Here is a 19,064-nt window from a genome sequence, read left to right as displayed (position 1 = left end):
AGTACTTTTTCACCACATTGTGACTAGTTTATTGAAATATCAAAAGGGTTTTACTCATGGACACAATGTTCATATATAGTTTATGTAATGTAGTGCATACTGGTACTGTTCTTTCTCTCCACCGTGACTTTAAAAGCGTTCAGAGTTGTCATTCATTGTGAAATGAGTACTTTAGTGTTGTGGTTTGTGTTGGAGCCTCGCCGTAACCAACATGATGCTCTGCAACGTGAGCTGGTAGAATAAACTCCTACACTCCTGATGGATAGACATGTATTTCATATTATGAATCATACTACATAGGTTATCTTCTTGCCAGATTGAATTCTTTCTTTTTTTCACCTAAAACTGTAGCTGCCACACCTTTCTGCTGTGAGTCACTCAGTCATCTATATACCTGTATGTATATGGACAATTACAAAAATAAAGGTTTTCTGATGTGCATTTAGTTTGTAACAAGAACAGACATGGACACGCTCACTCAAACTTTCTCCTCTCACTTGTTTAACTCTGATAGAGAACTGAGTTAATACAGAATCAATGATACATGAAGAGAACATCCGATAAACAACATCCTTAAACAGAAAACATACAATGAGCAACGTCCAGTAGACAGATACATAAATAAAGGGTTAAAAACTAAGTACAACCAGCACACAGTTCAACAGTTGAGCAATGAGGACCAATAGAAGAGAAGGAATCGGTGGGGGAGGTCTTGAAGCCACAGCTTTCCAGGGCGGTGCAGCTTCTGGCCTTTTAGCTGAAAACACAAGAACAAGAGACCGTGAGTCATCACAGCAGAGGATTTACATACTTTGAAACATGTCTGAAAGGAAACTTACTAGAGTTATGAACAATGTCCCATTCATTTTGTATGACATACAATGTCTGATGTCACATCCTGATGTTGCATGTTTATGATGTCTATCATGTCTATGATGTCACATCCTGATGTTGCATGTTTATGATGTCACATGCATGATGTTGCATGTTTATGATGTCTATCATGTCTATGATGCTACATGCATGTGAGCAGCACAACTGAAAACTCCCCATAACATTCTCCTTGACAGAACAGATCCATATATGTGTGTGTGTGTGTGTGTGTGTATGTGTGTGTGTAAAACGACATCAGCTCTTTGGCCACAGGATTCCAGACATAGTTCCTCTACTCCCAGATGATAGCTATTAACTCAATCTGTGTGAAGTATTTTACTCGGTAAAAAAAAACACAAAGGTTGTTACATTCTCGTCTTTTTGAGGAATGCAAAATCAATATTTTTACTAGAAATTGTAATATTGTAAATTATTCAAAATAAAGTAATTTTTTAAAATAAACTTTGTATTGCGGTTGCAATAGCCAGCATGAAAAGATCAGTGTACAATCCAGTTATTTCCCAAATGATGTCCCAGTAGCAGGCTCAGGAAGCTGCTCACTACATGTCACTTACATAGACGTCATGTCGTTGAGAGCGTGGTCCAGTTCCTCGCTGATGGCTTTGTACTTGAGTTTCTGTGCATAAAGCTCATCTGTATGTCCACACACCAGGAACAAGGGGGTTGCAAAGGAATTGGGAAAACACAAGAGAGGCTTAAATTAGTATTGTGGAATATTTGATAAGATCTTAAGTGACCAGAAACAATGCAAGAGACAGAACCTTAAACACTGGTATGAACCTTCTGGACATTATTCGTCTCCATCCAACGTGAAAATGCGGGGTACTACTACTAGTCAAATGACTAGTACTACTAGTCATTTGACTAGTAGTACTAGTCAAATGACTAGTAGTACTAGTCATTTGACTAGTACAAGTGAAATTGGTGAATGTTGTTGCTCCCAATATGTATGTGTGGCTGGTTAGCTTTGTAGCTTGTCTATCTTGAGAGCGACACACATTGACCACCTGCCGCTGTTTGGCTCATTTAAGTAGCCGCTAATGTATTAAAGAATTTGGAATTAGCAAGCTAGCTAATAACCAGCTGTCTTATCTGCTTCATTTTGTGCATACAATTTAGTTCTTACATTCATCTGTCAACAAAATAATACTGTATTATCACCATGTACCGGATTTGATCTGATAATAAAATGCAGTGGAAAAAGCTGATATTGTTCACGGTTGCAGTGATACCGCTCATATGGATCAAAACGCTTTGGACAGAATCGTTCGTATACAAATCCATTGTACATAATTTGCTTATCGGAAAAAAGTAGTCCACTTACAGTGTTGATTTGGGATCTTTTTGTATACAACAACATATAGAGCAACATTTAAAAACTACAATAGGCCAATGTTAAACTGTTTTACTTTTCTCTTGATGAAAAACAACCCCTCATGAGCAAAGCACTGTGGTGGAAGCCTCGTCAAGTAGATTAATAATTCCGCTTAAAAGGGAAAGTTCATCCTTTAAGGTTTAGAGCTCCATGGGGCAAACGTTACCAAACACTGAGGCTCGTTTACAAAGAAAACCTGTTCACGCAAAGTTCAATTGTTAAAAGTTAGCTATTGTTAGCTAACCAGTAAATTACATCCCACACTTTAATGGCACATGATGTAGGGCACAAGTCATCACATTCCAATATGACTCTATAGTGCAAATTAAAAGTAACCTACATGTTTTGTACCAAACTGACTTATGAATGTGACTGAGAGCACACACTCAGACGTCCCGGAGCACAGCTATCCGGGTGAAATACATATACGTTTTTAAGAGTCCCGTTTGGATGACTCCCATCATTACAGATCAGAGCTCTCAACACGTCACATTTGGATCCAAAAGGTTTGGCAGTGATACATTTTTCATTTTGGTTGGTGAATTTAAAGTCAGTGTAAAGGGTTGACCTTCCAGATCATCAATGGTCTTCTCCAGCTTGGCCACAGATCTCTCAGCAAACTCCGCCCGGGTCTCAGCCTGACATGACAAAGCACATGTCAGATGACATTTAAGGTCAAGAAACTATAGCAAACCCTTGATAAACTATGAAAGGGGTTGTCAACCTTTAGTGTCTCAGCATATCTTACTGAAGTCTCTTTAGTGTAGGAGACAAAACATTGGCTTCTTGCTCACCTCTTTCAGCTTGTCAGTCAAGATCTTTATCTCTTCCTCATACTTGTCCTCCTTTTGAGAGTACTGTGATGAGAAACAACATTCTTTAGATTCTAATTTCTTCTTAAAGAAAGAAGAAAATACATCTACATTTAGTGTGGGGTTGATTCTGAAAATCCCTGGATTACCAACTCATTTAAGAAACACTTATCTTTACAATAACTGTGGAGGGCAGCGATGGAAGGGAAGGAAACTTAATGAAGATGACAAACTACTTTCTGCTGAACAACTGAGCGTTGGCACAGAACAGGAATAACATTCAAGGCCGTTTTTCATGAGATCAAGAATAATAGGGTCTGGTATTCATATCAAGGTCATATGAGCTGTAGAACACCTAGGATCCACTAATTACCCTGATTAGGGTAATTAGTGGACCCTAGGGTTTATGAGGTATGGGTACAAGGTTCTGATCTTGGTTTGTACAGTGTCACTTCTATGTGGGCTTGTTTCTGTGTGGACTTGTTCTGTGTGGTTCTGTGCAGTCCTGTATCTGTTAGACTTGGTTCTGTGTGGACTTAGTTCTGTGTGGACTTGTTATAAATAAATGAAGTTTGTTACGTAACAAAAGTAAGGTCAAATAAATCATCATTGACTTGGTTCCACACGGGACAAAAGGTGTTTTCTTTCTGGGTGACAGAACACTGGGACTGCAGCTCAGTGGTAGCGCAGGTTGTCCTCAGAAGAGGATCTAGTCCATGTCCATGTGTCCTTGGGCAAGACTGAACCTACATGGCTCCCTTTGGTGTGTGGATGTAGAGGGTTAGCTAGTTCTGGTGGCAACTTGCATGGTAGCGCTTTGAGTGGTTGGAAGACGCATACAAGTTTACATTTACCAAGGGGTTCATGTTGCATTACCGTCTGATACTGAAAGGTTGTGTTACATTAGTCCTAGTTGAAGCTAGTCCATCCCTTACAGATGCTGAAGGATGTTCAGGGAGTCGGTATCAGGCGTGAGAGGACCGACCAGCTAGGTATTTGACAAAGTGAGGATTGAGACCGTGTTGGTCCCAGCTAATCGTGTTGTCTTCTGCCATCTGTGCCCCAGCAATAAAAAGTCACTGAGCATCTTTCAACTTTTATAGAGTATAATGGGAATAGTTCTTCCAAAATAAGTGAAGCGAGGTTTGAGTGTCTCTACCTTCTCAGCCTGGGCCTCCAGAGACTTTAGGTTGTTGGTGACGTTCTTCAGTTCCTCCTCCAGCTCAGCACATTTACTGGATATGTTTTGATTTCCGGAAAGGAAGGTAGGTAGGAAGGAAGGAAGGAAGGAAGGAAGGAAGTGTTTAGGTCCTTCCCTTCAGTAGAAACATAATAATAATAAATAGTAATATCATAGTGTACCAATGCTTTCTTTCCTGTGAGACTCCACATCCCTATTTATTTTGTTTTATTTCTTGTTGTGTAACATTAAAATTCCTGCTATCAAAATATTACCAGAAAAAAAGTCCAGAAGCTAAATGCACTGTTGGTACTGCACATGTACAGTGGCCACTGTTAACAGTAAAACAGCCTCTATCAGTTATTAGTTATTGGACTGTTATCATTATAGCATGTTCACGTTATGGAGAGGTGGAGATATTCTCTCTGTGGAATCCTTATCAGCAAAACCAGCACGAAGTTGTGAGTCTCAAACCAAACTGCCCACATGATCAGAAGATAGATCATTATAATTGGAGTGTGCTCAACACAAGAGAGGCTGCTGCTGAGGGGTAACTAACTCAGTGGTGACGCCTCGTTCCTCTCCCTGCCCAACAGGAGTGGTACTCACGCCTCAGCCAGCTCGGCCCGCTCCTCGGTTCGCTCCAGCTCTCCTTCTACAATCACCAGCTTACGAGCCACCTGGACAAATACATTACACATACATTTATTTATAAAGCTTCACATAGGGATTCATCAAGTCACTATCATGGTGTTTTGTGTGTGGACTCAGTTAGAGTGCTGATCTCAGTGTCACTAAACTCTGAATCTTTTATGGTAAAGCGAACACACAGCAGTCCATACTGCAGAAGTACATGAGGAAAAAGCTCCTTCCAGATGTTTGTGAAGAAGCTGCTTCATTGCACTTTCCACCAGCTCACCTCCTCATACTTGCGATCGGCCTCCTCTGCGATGTGTTTGGCCTCCTTCAGCTGGATCTCCTGAAGCTCCATCTTCTCTTCATCCTTCAGAGCCCGGTTCTCGATCACCTTCATAGCTCTGCACACACAAACCATTATGTTTCACACCTCACATATTCAAGTGTTTTCCTTTTTTAGAAAAAATGAAGTAAATCACAGACCAGAAACTACTGGTTAAAAAAAACATCTAATCTTTGTTATTCTTGCAATTTTGTAAATGATCTTGAGTTGTTTCTATTTCAGCTTTAATTTGTTTAAACAGCTTCTTAACTAGAAAAAAAACAATAATTATCCGATTGGTATCAAATCTAAATTATGTTAATTGTAATGAAGAAGTTATATGAAACATTATTCCTATTGTTGATTTTTAATAAAAATAGCAAAGCGTAGTCTCATTTTTGTTTTATTCATATTTCTCACCATATTTTTTGTGTTTGTGTCACAAGTCTCATCTATCACAAGGTGGGAAAGGCTCTTTTTACTTATTCTCTCACAGTGTCCATTCCCTCTGTGACGATTAGCTGGTCAGTGGGACACACACACACACACCCGCGAGCGCACACACACACACACACACACACACACACACACACACACACACACACACACACACACATGCACGAGAAGGCCCACGGCCAGCTTTGTAAACAAAGAGAGGAGGAGCTCTGAAAGGATATTACTCCTCTAGATCTTCATATATTACATTATATAATGAGGGAGACTGTGGCTCAGTGGTAGAGCAGGGTCGGCAGTTCGATCCCCGGCTTATGTCCATGTGTCCTTGGGCAAAGACACTGTATGAATGTTAGTTAGTCCTGATGGACAGGTGGTACCTTCATGGTAGCTCCTCCCATCAGTGTGTGAATGGGTGAATGATGACATGTAGTGTTAAAGAGCTTTGAGTTTTCGGAAGACTAGAAAAGATATATAGAAGTACAGTCTATTTACCATATGATAGTTGTTAAGAGATATTAATGATCTGTACCTGTAGAGTAGCTACACACACCCTGGGTATCGTATGTCGGTTGTTTTAATGTACTGCAGTGACGTGCAGATGTACTCTAGCATGCTGTGACATCTCTGCTACTGATGGTTCCAGGTGTAACAGAGCAGAGTTCATAGTTGGGAACCATGATGTTAATGTGATCTACACATCCCTCTCATCTAAGAACACTGGTCACAGTGACTCATTCACAGCAGGAAGTCACCTCTCGCTCTCATCCGCAGCCTTCTCCGCCTCCTCCAGCTTCTGCAGAGCCGTCGCCAGTCTCTCCTGAGCTCGGTCCAACTCCTCCTCCACCAGCTGGATACGTCTGTTCAAGGAAGCCACTTCTGCTTCAGCCTTAGCACCGAAAGAAATGACCGGAATGAAAAGTGTTTTCTTTCAGTGCAACACTGTAGCTGATAGAAAACATGCTAAAGTATTGTTAAGGCTGGAATGAAAGGTAGCGTCTCCCTAAGGCGGCGTGAGGATGGTGCTGTGACCAAACGTCTGGGCCAAAATGCTTCAGTCACCCATGTTTGCACTTTTTGATCAGATTTTTTTTAAATCAAATGGAATGGTGTGAAAAGTGTAAGTGATTGTTTTTAATGCTTTTAGTTGATTAAGTAGGATTTGAAGCTTGCTAGTACTGGACCACGCCCTCCACTGGTATTGTGTTGCAGGCCTTCTCAGAACAGCTGTGTTTTCTAAATGTAGACTCTGAAAATCATTTTTCAGCAATGACTCTGAAACTGAAAAGAGGCAGCAGACTAAAGGCTGGAATGTTTTATTTCCTTCCTTCTGTGATAGTAGATCAACACGGAACCCTATTCATATCTATAATCCATTGTTCACATGCTGTACACAAATACATCTTTTATTTGTGGTGGCATATTCATTCTCTCCAAAAGGAAAGGGACTAAATAAATACGGTGACCCGAGAGCGATGGATGATGCACCCAAAATGGACTTGGACCATTGTTAAGCTGAGTCCAGGTTGAGCGCCTGACATCATGGCCAAAGCAGGGCTCTGAATCCCCGACAGCTGAGAGGACATGCAGGGCGTGAGGAGAATGGAATGCAGAGGAGCAGCAGGGAACCAGCCAGCCTCAGCTCAGGGCTCACATTGTCTGCCAGTATGAGAAGCAATGCAGATAAAACATGTGTGTACATGTATCTACAGTGTGCGACAGTTCCTCTTCCTGATCAGGTGGAAATAATGTAGAAAATACACAGGGTTTAGACCAACTACTGCACTTTGTAAAGAAGTCATCTGGGCTAGGTGAGGAGTATACAGGATAGACAATAAGGACACAAACTGTAAATGAAGTGTTATTTGGAAGTGTATTACTCACATCCGCAGCCTTCTTGTCGGCCACCTCAAGCTTCTCCTGAGCGTCCTTCAGGGCCTCCGAGTATTTATCCAGCTCATCCTCAGTCCCCTTCAGTTTCTTTTGCATTTGCAGAAGTTCGTCTTCATGCTGATGGCATGGGAGATCACACACAGAGTCAGCAGCTTGTTCAAGTTAAAGGTATGGAAACATGTTCCTACTAGCATCAAAAGATCCTTCTGGCATGCACCCACATCCACATGTTCTGTGTGAATAAAGGACTAAAGAGAATGTAACCGTAGAAACTATCCAATCACAAATGTTGTCAGGTCATGTTTAGATTTTCTGTTTTGAAAAGCCAGGAAGCTTGTTGGATCTAATGCAACCTCAGGATGGTTCGTTTGGCAAGAAGTGAAGCACACACACGTTTCTACTAGATTGGCATCATTTCATAGAAAGTAATGGAGGCGGCAGGAGCTCAGTGCAAACTGACGGAGTGTGGACTGGAAGATGAAGAAAGGCCAGTTCACCTGGTGGGCATCTCCTGGTTGCGTTGAGCAAGGCATGAACCCTTAAATTGCTCCTGGGTGAGTGAAATGCAGCAGTGTGCTGTGCGTACATATCATATGTGACATTTAAAGTTGATTACAATTAAAAGATAGTGAAGCATTGTCTCAACTGAAGTGACGCAGTGGTGGAATTCATTTGAAGAAACAAAGTAATATGATACCATTACAGTGTACAATGTAATGTAATATAATATGATTATGTAGTGTTGACATGTAGAAGTATAATAGAAACACAACATATTCGTGAGAGAGAGTGTCATACTCTGCAAAGCTGGCTGGTCAAATCTGTTGTGCTCTGCTTTGCATCTGGTGGCTGAAGGAGCTGAATCCATCTGATCCGTTAGGTTGAGAGCGGTTATCCAGCATGGCTTTGATGTTCTCCTTCATCCTTCCTCGTCCACACACACATAAACCAATGACTGGGTGGGGAGCGGAGCGCTCTTCTGCCTTTGCAGGTGTTTCTCAACGTCGACTGTAGGGTGCAGCTTTCTTGTGGCAGCGGCCATAAGGATGAGGTCATCCAGTCCTACAAACCCTGATCCTTTCCTATGCAATGGCTTCCTACACTAAGAGAAAGTGTTGCTGATGACAGCACTTTCACCTCAGAGGAAGTCTAGCGACGTCTCCTCCAAAACACTCAGAGAAGGATAAAGCCAGCACTTGCAGAGCTCTGTACCCCATCACCATCATCATCATCATCATCATCATCATCATCATCATCAGCCTCCAGTTACCAGGACGAGAGCTGAGCCAGTGGACTCTTGTGGTCACAGCGGGCTTCCTCCCAGCTACCGTTGTACAGAGTCTGCACATTGACACGCTGGAGGGATTATGTCTCCCGGCTGACTGGGAGATATAATCCTTCCAGCACGTCCAACTGGTAGGAGACCAGTTGGACGTGCTGGTGAGATTATATCTCCCGGCTGACTGGGAACGGAGCCCCCAGAATGAGCTGGACGTGTTGCGGTGAGAGGGAAGCCTGGGTTGGTCTGCTGGACCTGCTGCCAGCGAGACCCGACCCGGATAAGCGGCTGATAACTGATGGATGGAGTCACAATATACAACAATTTATGGTTTGGGATACTGTGAGAAGAAATCAAATCAGATCCAACTAAACTACTAAAACACTCTGACTGTTAGAAGCCATATATGGCATATCATTTTCACAGAATGTTGCTCATGGTTTCAACTCTACTCATTTGACCATCATTTCAAATAAGAGCACACAGTTAACTTCATCCAGGATAAAAACTCAAATCTATCCTCAAACTGTGTTCAAAGAACCAAATTAGCTGGATGAGCAGAACCAGGATTATTTAGCCTGATTTGGGATTTAGTCTGACTGGAACTCGTTGCATTGCATCTGTGTTCATGACCCACCTGCTTGCTTCGGTCTTCGGCTGCTTTCTTGTCTGCTTCAGCTTGTTCAGCCTGGTCCAGAGCATTCTCCTTGTCTAGCTTCAGCATTAGCATCTTCTTTTTGATGGCCTCCATTTTGGCTGAGGTTTAGCTGATGGGGTTTTGCAGCCGTGTAAGATTAAGGACAAACAGACAACCTGAGAGCCTGGTGGAGACACTAAACTCTGACAAAGATAGAGGGAGGGCATTTATATGACAGGGAGGAGACACTCCCACTACTGAGCCCCCAACTCACGACCGCACCTCTTCTTATTTTACACAATCACCACTCAGATGAAGCAAACCTGCACACTAAACATAATGTGTTGCATGTATGTGTTCATGCTTGGAAACTGAAATAGCTCAACATTCCACTATTTGATGCTCTGTAGGTCTCTGGCCCAGTCCTGTGATGTGGCTTCTAAATTGAAGAAAACATTGAAAACAAAGAGAGATAACTTTCAAAATAGTTTATCGACCATGAAATAGGCGGAGCTACAAGACATGACAAAGGATTTTTTTGTTGTCTTTTTCTGTCTGACACACTGCTCAAATTACAGACCAATTGGTTGGATGTTAGTCATAGGAATAAAATGACCAGTCAGTTGTGGGTTTGTAAGCAACTTCAGTCTATGAGTCATCTTTAAAATGTTTTGGGGGTCCTTTGATTGTTGTTCTTTTACTACTCTTTTTCTTCAAAATACAAAAATAGATAAAAAGTATGTTGTAACATGTTTGCATATTCAATTGTACTTTTTTTAGTCACAACGCAGTTAAACAACAGCTGTTGCTGCTATTGAGTCCCTCAATCTTCTGATTGGGTTTGAATCCCGGCTCCATCTGTCTATTTGTCCTTGTGCAAGACACTTAACCCCAAATGTCTCCCATGCATGCTGTGTATAAATGATTAGATCGTCCTGATTGTATCAGTGTATGAATGGATGAATGACATGTAGTTTAAAAGCACTTTGAGTTGTCAGATGACGAGAAAAGGTTGAAAGTCTATTTTCCATTTTAGATATTTATAGTGAAAGCCAGGTAATATGGGACTTAGGCACCATAACTGTTAAAGGAGCAATATTTTACATTCAGAGCGTTATATACGGGTTTATGTAATAAGGGGACAGTGCACATTAATAAAAACATTTCTGATAAAAGTGCCAGAGTTAGCCAAGAGGCTATTTCCCATCCGTAGTCCCAAGAGGCAGATGTTAAAAAACTAAAATAAACCTAAAAACAGAAATACAATTAAATATACAACGATTACAACGCTTTTACAATACATGCAGAGTCAAACACAGCTAAACAACAATACAAGACATGCAGGTAGATGATGGTCGACTGGCAAAGTCAAGACAGACAGTGGACATCAGACAAATAGCTGACAACAGACAGACAGTGGGAAAGTACAACATGGACAGATTGAGGAAGGCAAGGAGCAGTTATGCTATAGTACTATAGCATCAATGCATGCTATAGCACTATAGCATCAATGAATGCTATAGCACTAGAGCACCAATGCATGCTATAGTGCTGTAGCATCAATGCATGCTTTCGTGCTATAGCATCAATGCATGCTATAGCATCAATGCATGCTCTCGTGCTATAGCAATAATCCATGCTCTCGGGCTGTAGCATCAATGCATGCTCTAGTGCTGTAGCATCAATGCATGCTCTCGTGCTATAGCATCAATCCATGCTCTTGTGCTATAGCATCAATGCATGCTCTCGTGCTGTAGCATCAATCCATGCTCTCGTGCTATAGCATCAATGCATGCTCTAGTGCTATAGCATCAATGCATGCTATAGTGCTATAGCATCAATGCATGCTATAGTGCTGTAGCATCAATGCATGCTCTCGTGCTATAGCATCAATGCATGCTATAGCATCAATGCATGCTCTCGTGCTATAGCAATAATCCATGCTCTAGGGCTGTAGCATCAATGCATGCTCAAGTGCTGTAGCATCAATGCATGCTCTCGTGCTATAGCATCAATGCATGCTCAAGTGCTGTAGCATCAATGCATGCTCTCGTGCTATAGCATCAATCCATGCTCTCGTGCTATAGCATCAATGCATGCTCTCGTGCTGTAGCATCAATCCATGCTCTCGTGCTATAGCATCAATGCATGCTCAAGTGCTGTAGCATCAATGCATGCTCTCGTGCTATAGCATCAATCCATGCTCTCGTGCTATAGCATCAATGCATGCTCTCGTGCTGTAGCATCAATCCATGCTCTCGTGCTGTAGCATCAATCCATGCTCTCGTGCTATAGCATCAATGCATGCTCTCGTGCTATAGCATCAATGCATGCTCTCGTGCTGTAGCATCAATCCATGCTCTCGTGCTATAGCATCAATGCATGCTCTAGTGCTATAGCATCAATGCATGCTATAGTGCTGTAGCATCAATGCATGCTCTAGTGCTATAGCATCAATGCATGCTCTAGCGCTATAGCATCAATGCATGCTCTAGTGCTATAGCATCAATGCATGCTATAGTGCTGTAGCATCAATGCATGCCAGCAGTACATGTGCGTGCATGGAAGCGTGCACCACTGGTTAGCTCACGGCTGCCACTCTACATCTCTCCATACAATGGTTACGGTGGATAATGGCGTCCACACAGACGCCGTTATCGTGGAAGCGCACCACCCAACCCTCCGGTTTTCCCTCAGGTAAACACTGTTAGCACAGTTAGCTACAAGCCGCTGGCTAAGGCATCTGTTAAGGCAATCAAAATGCCCTCAATCTCTTGGAAGACAAATCATTGATGTAGTTGTGCAAACACACTCACTTGCAAGGTTAATTTAGTCTGGCGTCATCTGTCCGTGGGGTTTGCCAAGACCTACAAGTGAAAACAGTGTCACCACCCATCCCACATGCCCTATGCAGACTCTCAAGCAATTTATACTAAGTCACGTTCTCTTATGGTTCGCTAATGGAGAGTTTATTTTGTAGTTTTAAAGCCCAGTCTATCGCATACATTCTGCTGTTGAGGGGCACTGACCAAGTGGCAGCATAATGATTCTGGCATATAGAGTAACTCTACTCTTCGAATAGAGTTACTCTATGAGTCTTATTTTGAAAAATAAAAGCCTTCAGCGGCTGTATTTCAGGATGTTACGTCACTGAATACCACCGAAGGTTCCAACGTGAAGAATCCTTCAGATTCTACAGAGGAGTGAGTTGTTGGTTCAGAGGTTTCCAAATAATGCTCATGGGGGATCCTATGCCCACTCCACCACGTTCCAGTCCACTAATTCATTGGGTATTGGGACATGAAATCAACCAATAAACGGAGCGGGTGGAGAAACCCTAAGCAAAACGGCACCAGGGCCGGAAGTAACACCTTAAGCTGATTCAAAGGTTGTCATCTGTGCGGTGGAACCGGAGAGTAATAATAACAACAATGGCGTCTTTGTTGGCGTATCACAATCCCTCTTCTCTTCACGTCTCTTCTCTTCCTCATTTGTGTCTGTTAACCTCTGACTTCCTTTTTATCTTCAACCCTAAAATATTTAAACCAATCCTCTCGGAATAGAAGCTAGATCTATACGGGAGAATCAGCACCGCATCTCTGAATCCTTCACTCAGTGGCCTTGCTTTAGCATTTGTGCTGCTGAATAATAGTTTTGAATTTGAATTGACATCCTTGATTACCAAATCATTTTTACATATGTACGGCATTTCTTCTCAATATTGCCCTACATCGGGCTATTTCTGTTTTTTTACTTTCTCTTTTAATTCTCTCCGACCCACTCTTACAACACCGCCACAAAATATGTTGTCATGGGTTTGTCTCGCAAAAATATAATCCCCCAACCCCCATGGAAATGATTTGAGTGGAGGCAACATCAGACGGAAGATGGAGATTCTGTCTGATATCAGGAAAGCAGTTTCTTTGCATCCCCGTTACTTCCAGACACCCCGAGCCAAATGTGACCAATAAGATGTTCTTTGACCTTAAATCCTCTCTAATTAAGTATGAAATGGGAAAACTGTGGAAATGAAAACAATATGTTACAGCTCCTTCTCACTCCGTGAAGTCACCACTAGCTCTGGACCTTCCGCCCCATGCAAACCCATTATGACTAAAACAGCGCATCCGAATGCCAATGCAGTCTGAAGTCTTCTGACAGTTTAAACTAGAAGTTGTTTTCTGGTTACAGTATGGTGAACTGATGTGAGTGGAAAGAGGAGTGTCCTTGAGCGTTGCACATGATGGAGGTTTGCTCCAGACTATTCAGCCGTGTGGCGAACTGAATTAGAAAGGTCAAAGCACTTGTCTACGAAGCAGTAAAGGTCACATTAGAAGATTTTTAGACTATTCCAGAGCATGGATATTAAAACCATTTCATTTGTAAGAACTTGTGATGGGTTGAGAGGTAGTGAAACAGAACAAACACAATACAAAGTGACACAGAGGAGGAATGGCCGTCCTGTAACCCTACTCCATCACCTGGTCTGTAATGCCTATAATTGGATTTCTCCTGGGGATGGACAGAGTACAGGGCGGCGGGGGGACTATGTCAGTTATTCCCCGCTCTAGACACCAGCTGGTTATTAATAAACATCTTTTGGCTGACATTGTCCAGTGGATTAGAATAAGAGACGAGCTGCAAATACCAATAGATGATCGCAGAGAGAAAGGAGCAGAATTATTGGTGAAGTTAGTGGTGTTACTGTGTTTGAAAGAAGGAGCTAAACTCTAAACCTTCTGGAAAATACAAACCAACAGTGTGACGAGGAGGTTGATGGCTGTCTCTGTGTGTCTGTGGGTTGTTTTATTGGACATGACCTTTTCTATAATGGGCTCTTCCAGTGTGCTCATACACTGTATATGGTGACAGCATTAAGGACAAGAGGCTATGTATAATTATAGGTGTAATTTAGCATTCATTGTTAGAATGTGTAAAACAGTTCTTCACAGTCTGTTTCAATACCTCCTCAGAGTGCATATAAAGGAGCAATATACGACATTCAGAACATTAATATATCATCAAAGTGCATTTTGCGTTGCTTTTTAGAGGCTTCTAATAGGAGTCCCAGTCACACTAGTTTAAGTGATGGAGCATATACTATACACAGAAATGGTGTCAGGTCAGTCTCAATATTAGTGAATACACATGAAGGATTCCATTTTTTTTTTAAGATTTATAAAAAAATTCAATGAAGATAACATTAAATGAATCAGAAATACACTATACATTGTTAATGTGGTAAATTACTATTCTAGGTGGAAACGTCTGTTTTTAATGAAATATCTAAATAGGTGTATAGAGGCCTATTTCCAGCAACTATCACTCAGTGTTCTAATGGGACATTGTGTTTGCTCATCACATAGACGACTAATGGAGGATTAGAAAACCCTTGTGCAATTATGTTAGCACAACTTAAAACAGTTATGCTGGTGAGAGAAGCTTTACAGCTGGCCTTCCTTAGTTGAGTATCTGGAGCATGACACTGTGGGTTCATTATACTCTCAAAATGGCCAGAAAAAGAGAATTTTCTAGTGAAACTCACCAGTCTGTTCTTGTTCTTAGAGATGAAGACTATTCCATGAGAGAAATTGCGAAGAAACTGAAAATGTGTCTGGGTGACCCCAAACTTTTGAACGGTAGTGTACATGCAAAGGTCAAGTGTGTAAGATTTAGAGGCATCTAGTGGTGAGTTGTAACTGCACTAAATACTCCTCTGCTCACCCCTCACTTTCCAAGCATGTTGGAGAACTTTTGGACTTGTGCGTGCTGTGCTTTGTAAACGTAGCACGGTCACTGACTTGAATAGAGTGTGGACTTTTTACTCCCAAATATTTTATTGCGTAGTTTCCGTCAACTCGAGTATCCTTCACTTCACCTGGTCCTTCACCACAGCGGCCCGTGTGTGTGTGTGTGTGTGTGTGTGTGTGTGTGTGTGTGTGTGTGTGTGTGGTGTGTGTGGTGTGTGTGTGTGTGTGTGTGTGTGTGTGTGTGTGTGTGTGTGTGTGTGTGTGTGTGTGTGTGTGTGTGTGTGTGTACGAGTTCAGCCCGACAGAAAGAGCAGAGGAAATGCAGCGAGATAACAAATGAATCCAAAACATTAAAAAGTACTAATGAAAAGCACCAGTAAAGTCAGGGCTTATGAATACTACCATCTTAATTATTTAGCACCAGGAAAAATGTAATACGGGGTTTCAGAACGCATCCCTACCTTCAGATAAATTAAAAGAGCAAAAGGCCAGAGTCCGTCCTCGGCTGCTGTAGAAACATGGAGGTGAAGATGGAGGACTCCGTGTAGATATAAATATATTTCTCTAAGCTAACAAAAACACCAAGATTCTTAGTTTCAGTTACACATATTAAAATATCATTATGAATATTGTATTGCATTGCTGCCAATTCATTCCACTAAATGTTGCACGCTGTTCCTTTAGACGGATTTGAAATGCAATCAAAAACATATTTGTGTGTTACATTTATACACAAACTGATTGTCATGTGTGAACTTCACTGTTTCTTTGTGGATTTCCTGAGAGTCCCCTGTCGTCACTCTGAGGCAACTGTAGCCAATCAGATGTGGTCTCCATTTCCAGCCAACCGCATGCGCGAGCCCCAGGAGGGTTTACACTCACATCACATGGTCAGAGCCTTGACGATGGGAACGAGGCGGAAAGGAATCTCTTGGAAACGGCTCCGATAGCTGGATTCAGCAAAATGCTCCAAACATGTGACTTGAATGTTGTGACTGTCTCCCAGGAATGGAGGTCGTTGTCGTCACGTCTCCCATTGGTGTGTGGACTGCCTCGAGAAGACCATATTAGGACTGCTGGTGAGTGACGAAGAGACGCCGCATTTAGCTTGGATAGCAGTAGTGACCTGTCAATCACAAGTAGCCCCGCCCTAAAAACCAAACTGTAAAGATCAAAACAATCCAAACAAAGTGATGAAGCAACTTGACTAAAGTTTTAACCCACGATGTTAAAGGAAAGGCTGGCACACAAACATCTGGCCAACGCTAACGCTGGAGAGACACAGTGTCGTTACCGACGGTGACAGAGTGCTGTTACCGACGGTGACAGAGTGCTGTTACCGACGGTGACAGAGTGCCGTTACCGACGGTGACAGGTGAGAAAAGGGGCTCTCATTCAGAGCCCAGTGTTTCAACCCAACTCATTGCTGGAGGGCCCGTTCTCCCTCCGGCCCCAGTGGACCCAGTGGACCCAGTGGCCCCAGTGGACCCAGTTGACCCAGTGGACCCCGTTGCCTCCTCTGTGTTCACCCTTCTTTCTTTCTGACCCCTACCTCCGTGTTGGACCTCTGCATTCAGAAGCTCTCTCCCTGGTCGCCCTTCACTCATCATGTATCTTTACCTCAAGGCAAAGCACACGACCTAGGGGCGACACTGCACTATTGCAATTTAAGTACAGTATTGTGTATAAACAATATTGTAATTTCTGTATTGTTTATACACAATACTATAATCATAATGTCCCTGTGAGGTGAATCAATTAACACAACTATATAAAGGGAACAAGTCTTTTTTTACTCATCTCCAACTAGGAAACACATTCTTCAACACAGATACATTTTTGTATAACATGATTTAATTGTTTTCATGTAGTAATACGTGAATGACAAAAGTTTGTACAAAAGTAAGCACAGCCCTTGTTTTAGTTCGGCCTTTCAGTTTCACTGACGAATAAAGCATCTGTTGATTCATAATACATAACCATGTTGACTTTGAACAGTACTTGCCATCTAATATTGTACTCATCCAGACTCTTTAGGCAGCGATGTCACTTTTAGAGATTGACGGCTAAAATACATTTAGCAGAAAAGTAGACACGCAGTTACAACAATATAAAGTTCACAATCATTTTGCAGCCACAAAAGTATTTGCAAAACTCAAAATGGTGTTCAAAACACTTTTTACTTTTAAAATCCACTGAAAAGCTATATTCTGAAGATAATATGACATTCATTTTGCCTGCTCCTTTTTGTGTGACTAGACTGCTATCAGCCAGTTCTAACATACAATCACAACTGTTAAGAATAAAGACACAGTCATTTAAGTTAAGCTATTTTTTAAGAAAAGGTAGAGGATAGGTTGGAAAACATGCAAAACAACCAAGCTAAGCAGACTACTGACTATCTCTGTAAATCATTTCAATGTAAAGACTATAAGTTCTCATTTCAACTCAATAATCGCTCTATGTTTGTACACACATATCCATCCAGGTTTTAGGATTGAAATCAATTATTCAGACATAAACATTTTAAAGTTTGTGAAATGCTGGACTCATGAATACATTGTCAATATACATTTTGCATACAAATGCATTTACAATGTGAATATGTGTCTGACAGCCATGAATTTAAGTGTGCTACTGTACAGTTATTGAGGTCATTTAGACGTACAGCAGGCGTGAGTATTAGGATGAAACATTGAAGGGATGAAGTCGGGTCACATGATTCTCCTTCCAACCAAAGATGTATTATTTCAACCAGAAGCTTAATGTTAGCGTAGTAGATAACAGACCGATGAATCAAAACTGAGCTAAACTGCTTTTGATCATGAATGACATGTTGTTGGTTTAGTTTGGAGGACTTCTTATCAGAGATGGTAATGTGAGGACTTTATTTAGAACATTCCAGCTCTTCCAGCGCCACAATGTATTTGTTGTTGTTGCTTTGAATTACATCATTTTGATTTTGACAGTTTCTAGTCCACACAGAGACTGGGTCCTGTGGAAAACCAAAAGTCAAAGGCCACTTATTTTAATTTAATTATGTAACAAAAGCAATCATTTCTAGTCAAACCATAAGGTTATACCAAACTAAACACACTTTTGTTGCATGTTTGTTTTGTTTAAAAATGTGGCTGTAATCCGGTAGAAAATACGCCTACCTTGAAATGTAACTGAGAAGCTGAGAAAAGCTTCAGTATCAGCTGAACACCTTTTTAACTTATCAGTTGATACAGTGATTATGAACATATGGAATCATAGCAGCTTTAAGCCTTAACTCTTTGGAGAGGGCACACAAGTCTTCCCCAGAGAGGCAGTGACGTGTGAAGCATGATGTGTTTCTATTTCTTCCACATTGTGACGCAGTGAGCTGCTTTACTGTAATCAGGCCACAGGGCAAGACCTCAGCTATGGTCAAACGTTTCATGAGTGACTCGGACGCTATTTTTAGAAGTTACAACTTCTACTTGATCTGACAAAGAATAAGATGCACATAGTAAAGGCATCAGTTATTGCAGGACAGATGTATTACATTGTTAGTGGTAATGTATTTTTAGTGGTTATGTATTTTTAGGGTATTTGAGTGTGGTTGTTGTCTAGCAGCATTGAATATAAACTTTGTTTTCTCTTTGTGGAGCATGAACCTTACCTGTTTTACATTCATTTGATTTCAGTTATTTTTCCACAACATCAAAATGTTTGAAGATTACAAATGAAAACAAGTGATGGAAACACATCCAAAAATCCAAAGCATATGGAAACTGTTTAAAAGCAACCCACTGTCACAAGCCATCTACTGAAAAGCAAAGCAGCTAAATAATCATTACGACTGGCAG

General features: G+C 41.5%; 1 protein-coding gene across 1 annotated transcript; it reads right to left on the bottom strand.

The window, feature by feature from the left end:
• LOC306748663 (tropomyosin alpha-1 chain-like) lies at positions 1-9,654 on the bottom strand. Its single transcript, XM_079231869.1, has 10 exons — positions 9,482-9,654; positions 7,557-7,682; positions 6,428-6,561; positions 5,181-5,298; positions 4,871-4,941; positions 4,241-4,316; positions 3,064-3,126; positions 2,838-2,907; positions 1,449-1,527; positions 1-757 (listed from the first exon to the last, which is right to left on the bottom strand). The coding sequence occupies exons 1-10, from the start codon at positions 9,593-9,595 to the stop codon at positions 754-756; spliced, it is 855 nt and encodes a 284-aa protein (XP_079087995.1). The 5' UTR covers positions 9,596-9,654; the 3' UTR covers positions 1-753.
• Positions 9,655-19,064: the final 9,410 nt, after the last annotated feature.

This window comes from Taurulus bubalis, assembly GCF_910589615.1.
Source record: "Taurulus bubalis genome assembly, chromosome: 16".
NCBI classification, from domain to species: domain Eukaryota; kingdom Metazoa; phylum Chordata; class Actinopteri; order Perciformes; family Cottidae; genus Taurulus; species Taurulus bubalis.
Note: the sequence above shows the minus strand (reverse complement) of the source record. Positions and strands in the feature narration are given on the sequence as shown.

What these genes read in the sequence shown, in the direction of transcription:
- LOC306748663 (XM_079231869.1), bottom strand. Translation starts at nt 9,595, where the DNA reads ATGGAGGCCATCAAAAAGAAGATGCTAATGCTGAAGCTAGACAAGGAG. An exon ending in CCGAAGACCGAAGCAAGCAG is followed by an intron (nt 7,683 to 9,481) that starts GTGGGTCATGAA and finishes CCATGCCATCAG; the next exon opens with CATGAAGACGAACTTCTGCA. An exon ending in TGGAGGCCCAGGCTGAGAAG is followed by an intron (nt 3,127 to 4,240) that starts GTAGAGACACTC and finishes TTCTCATCACAG; the next exon opens with TACTCTCAAAAGGAGGACAA.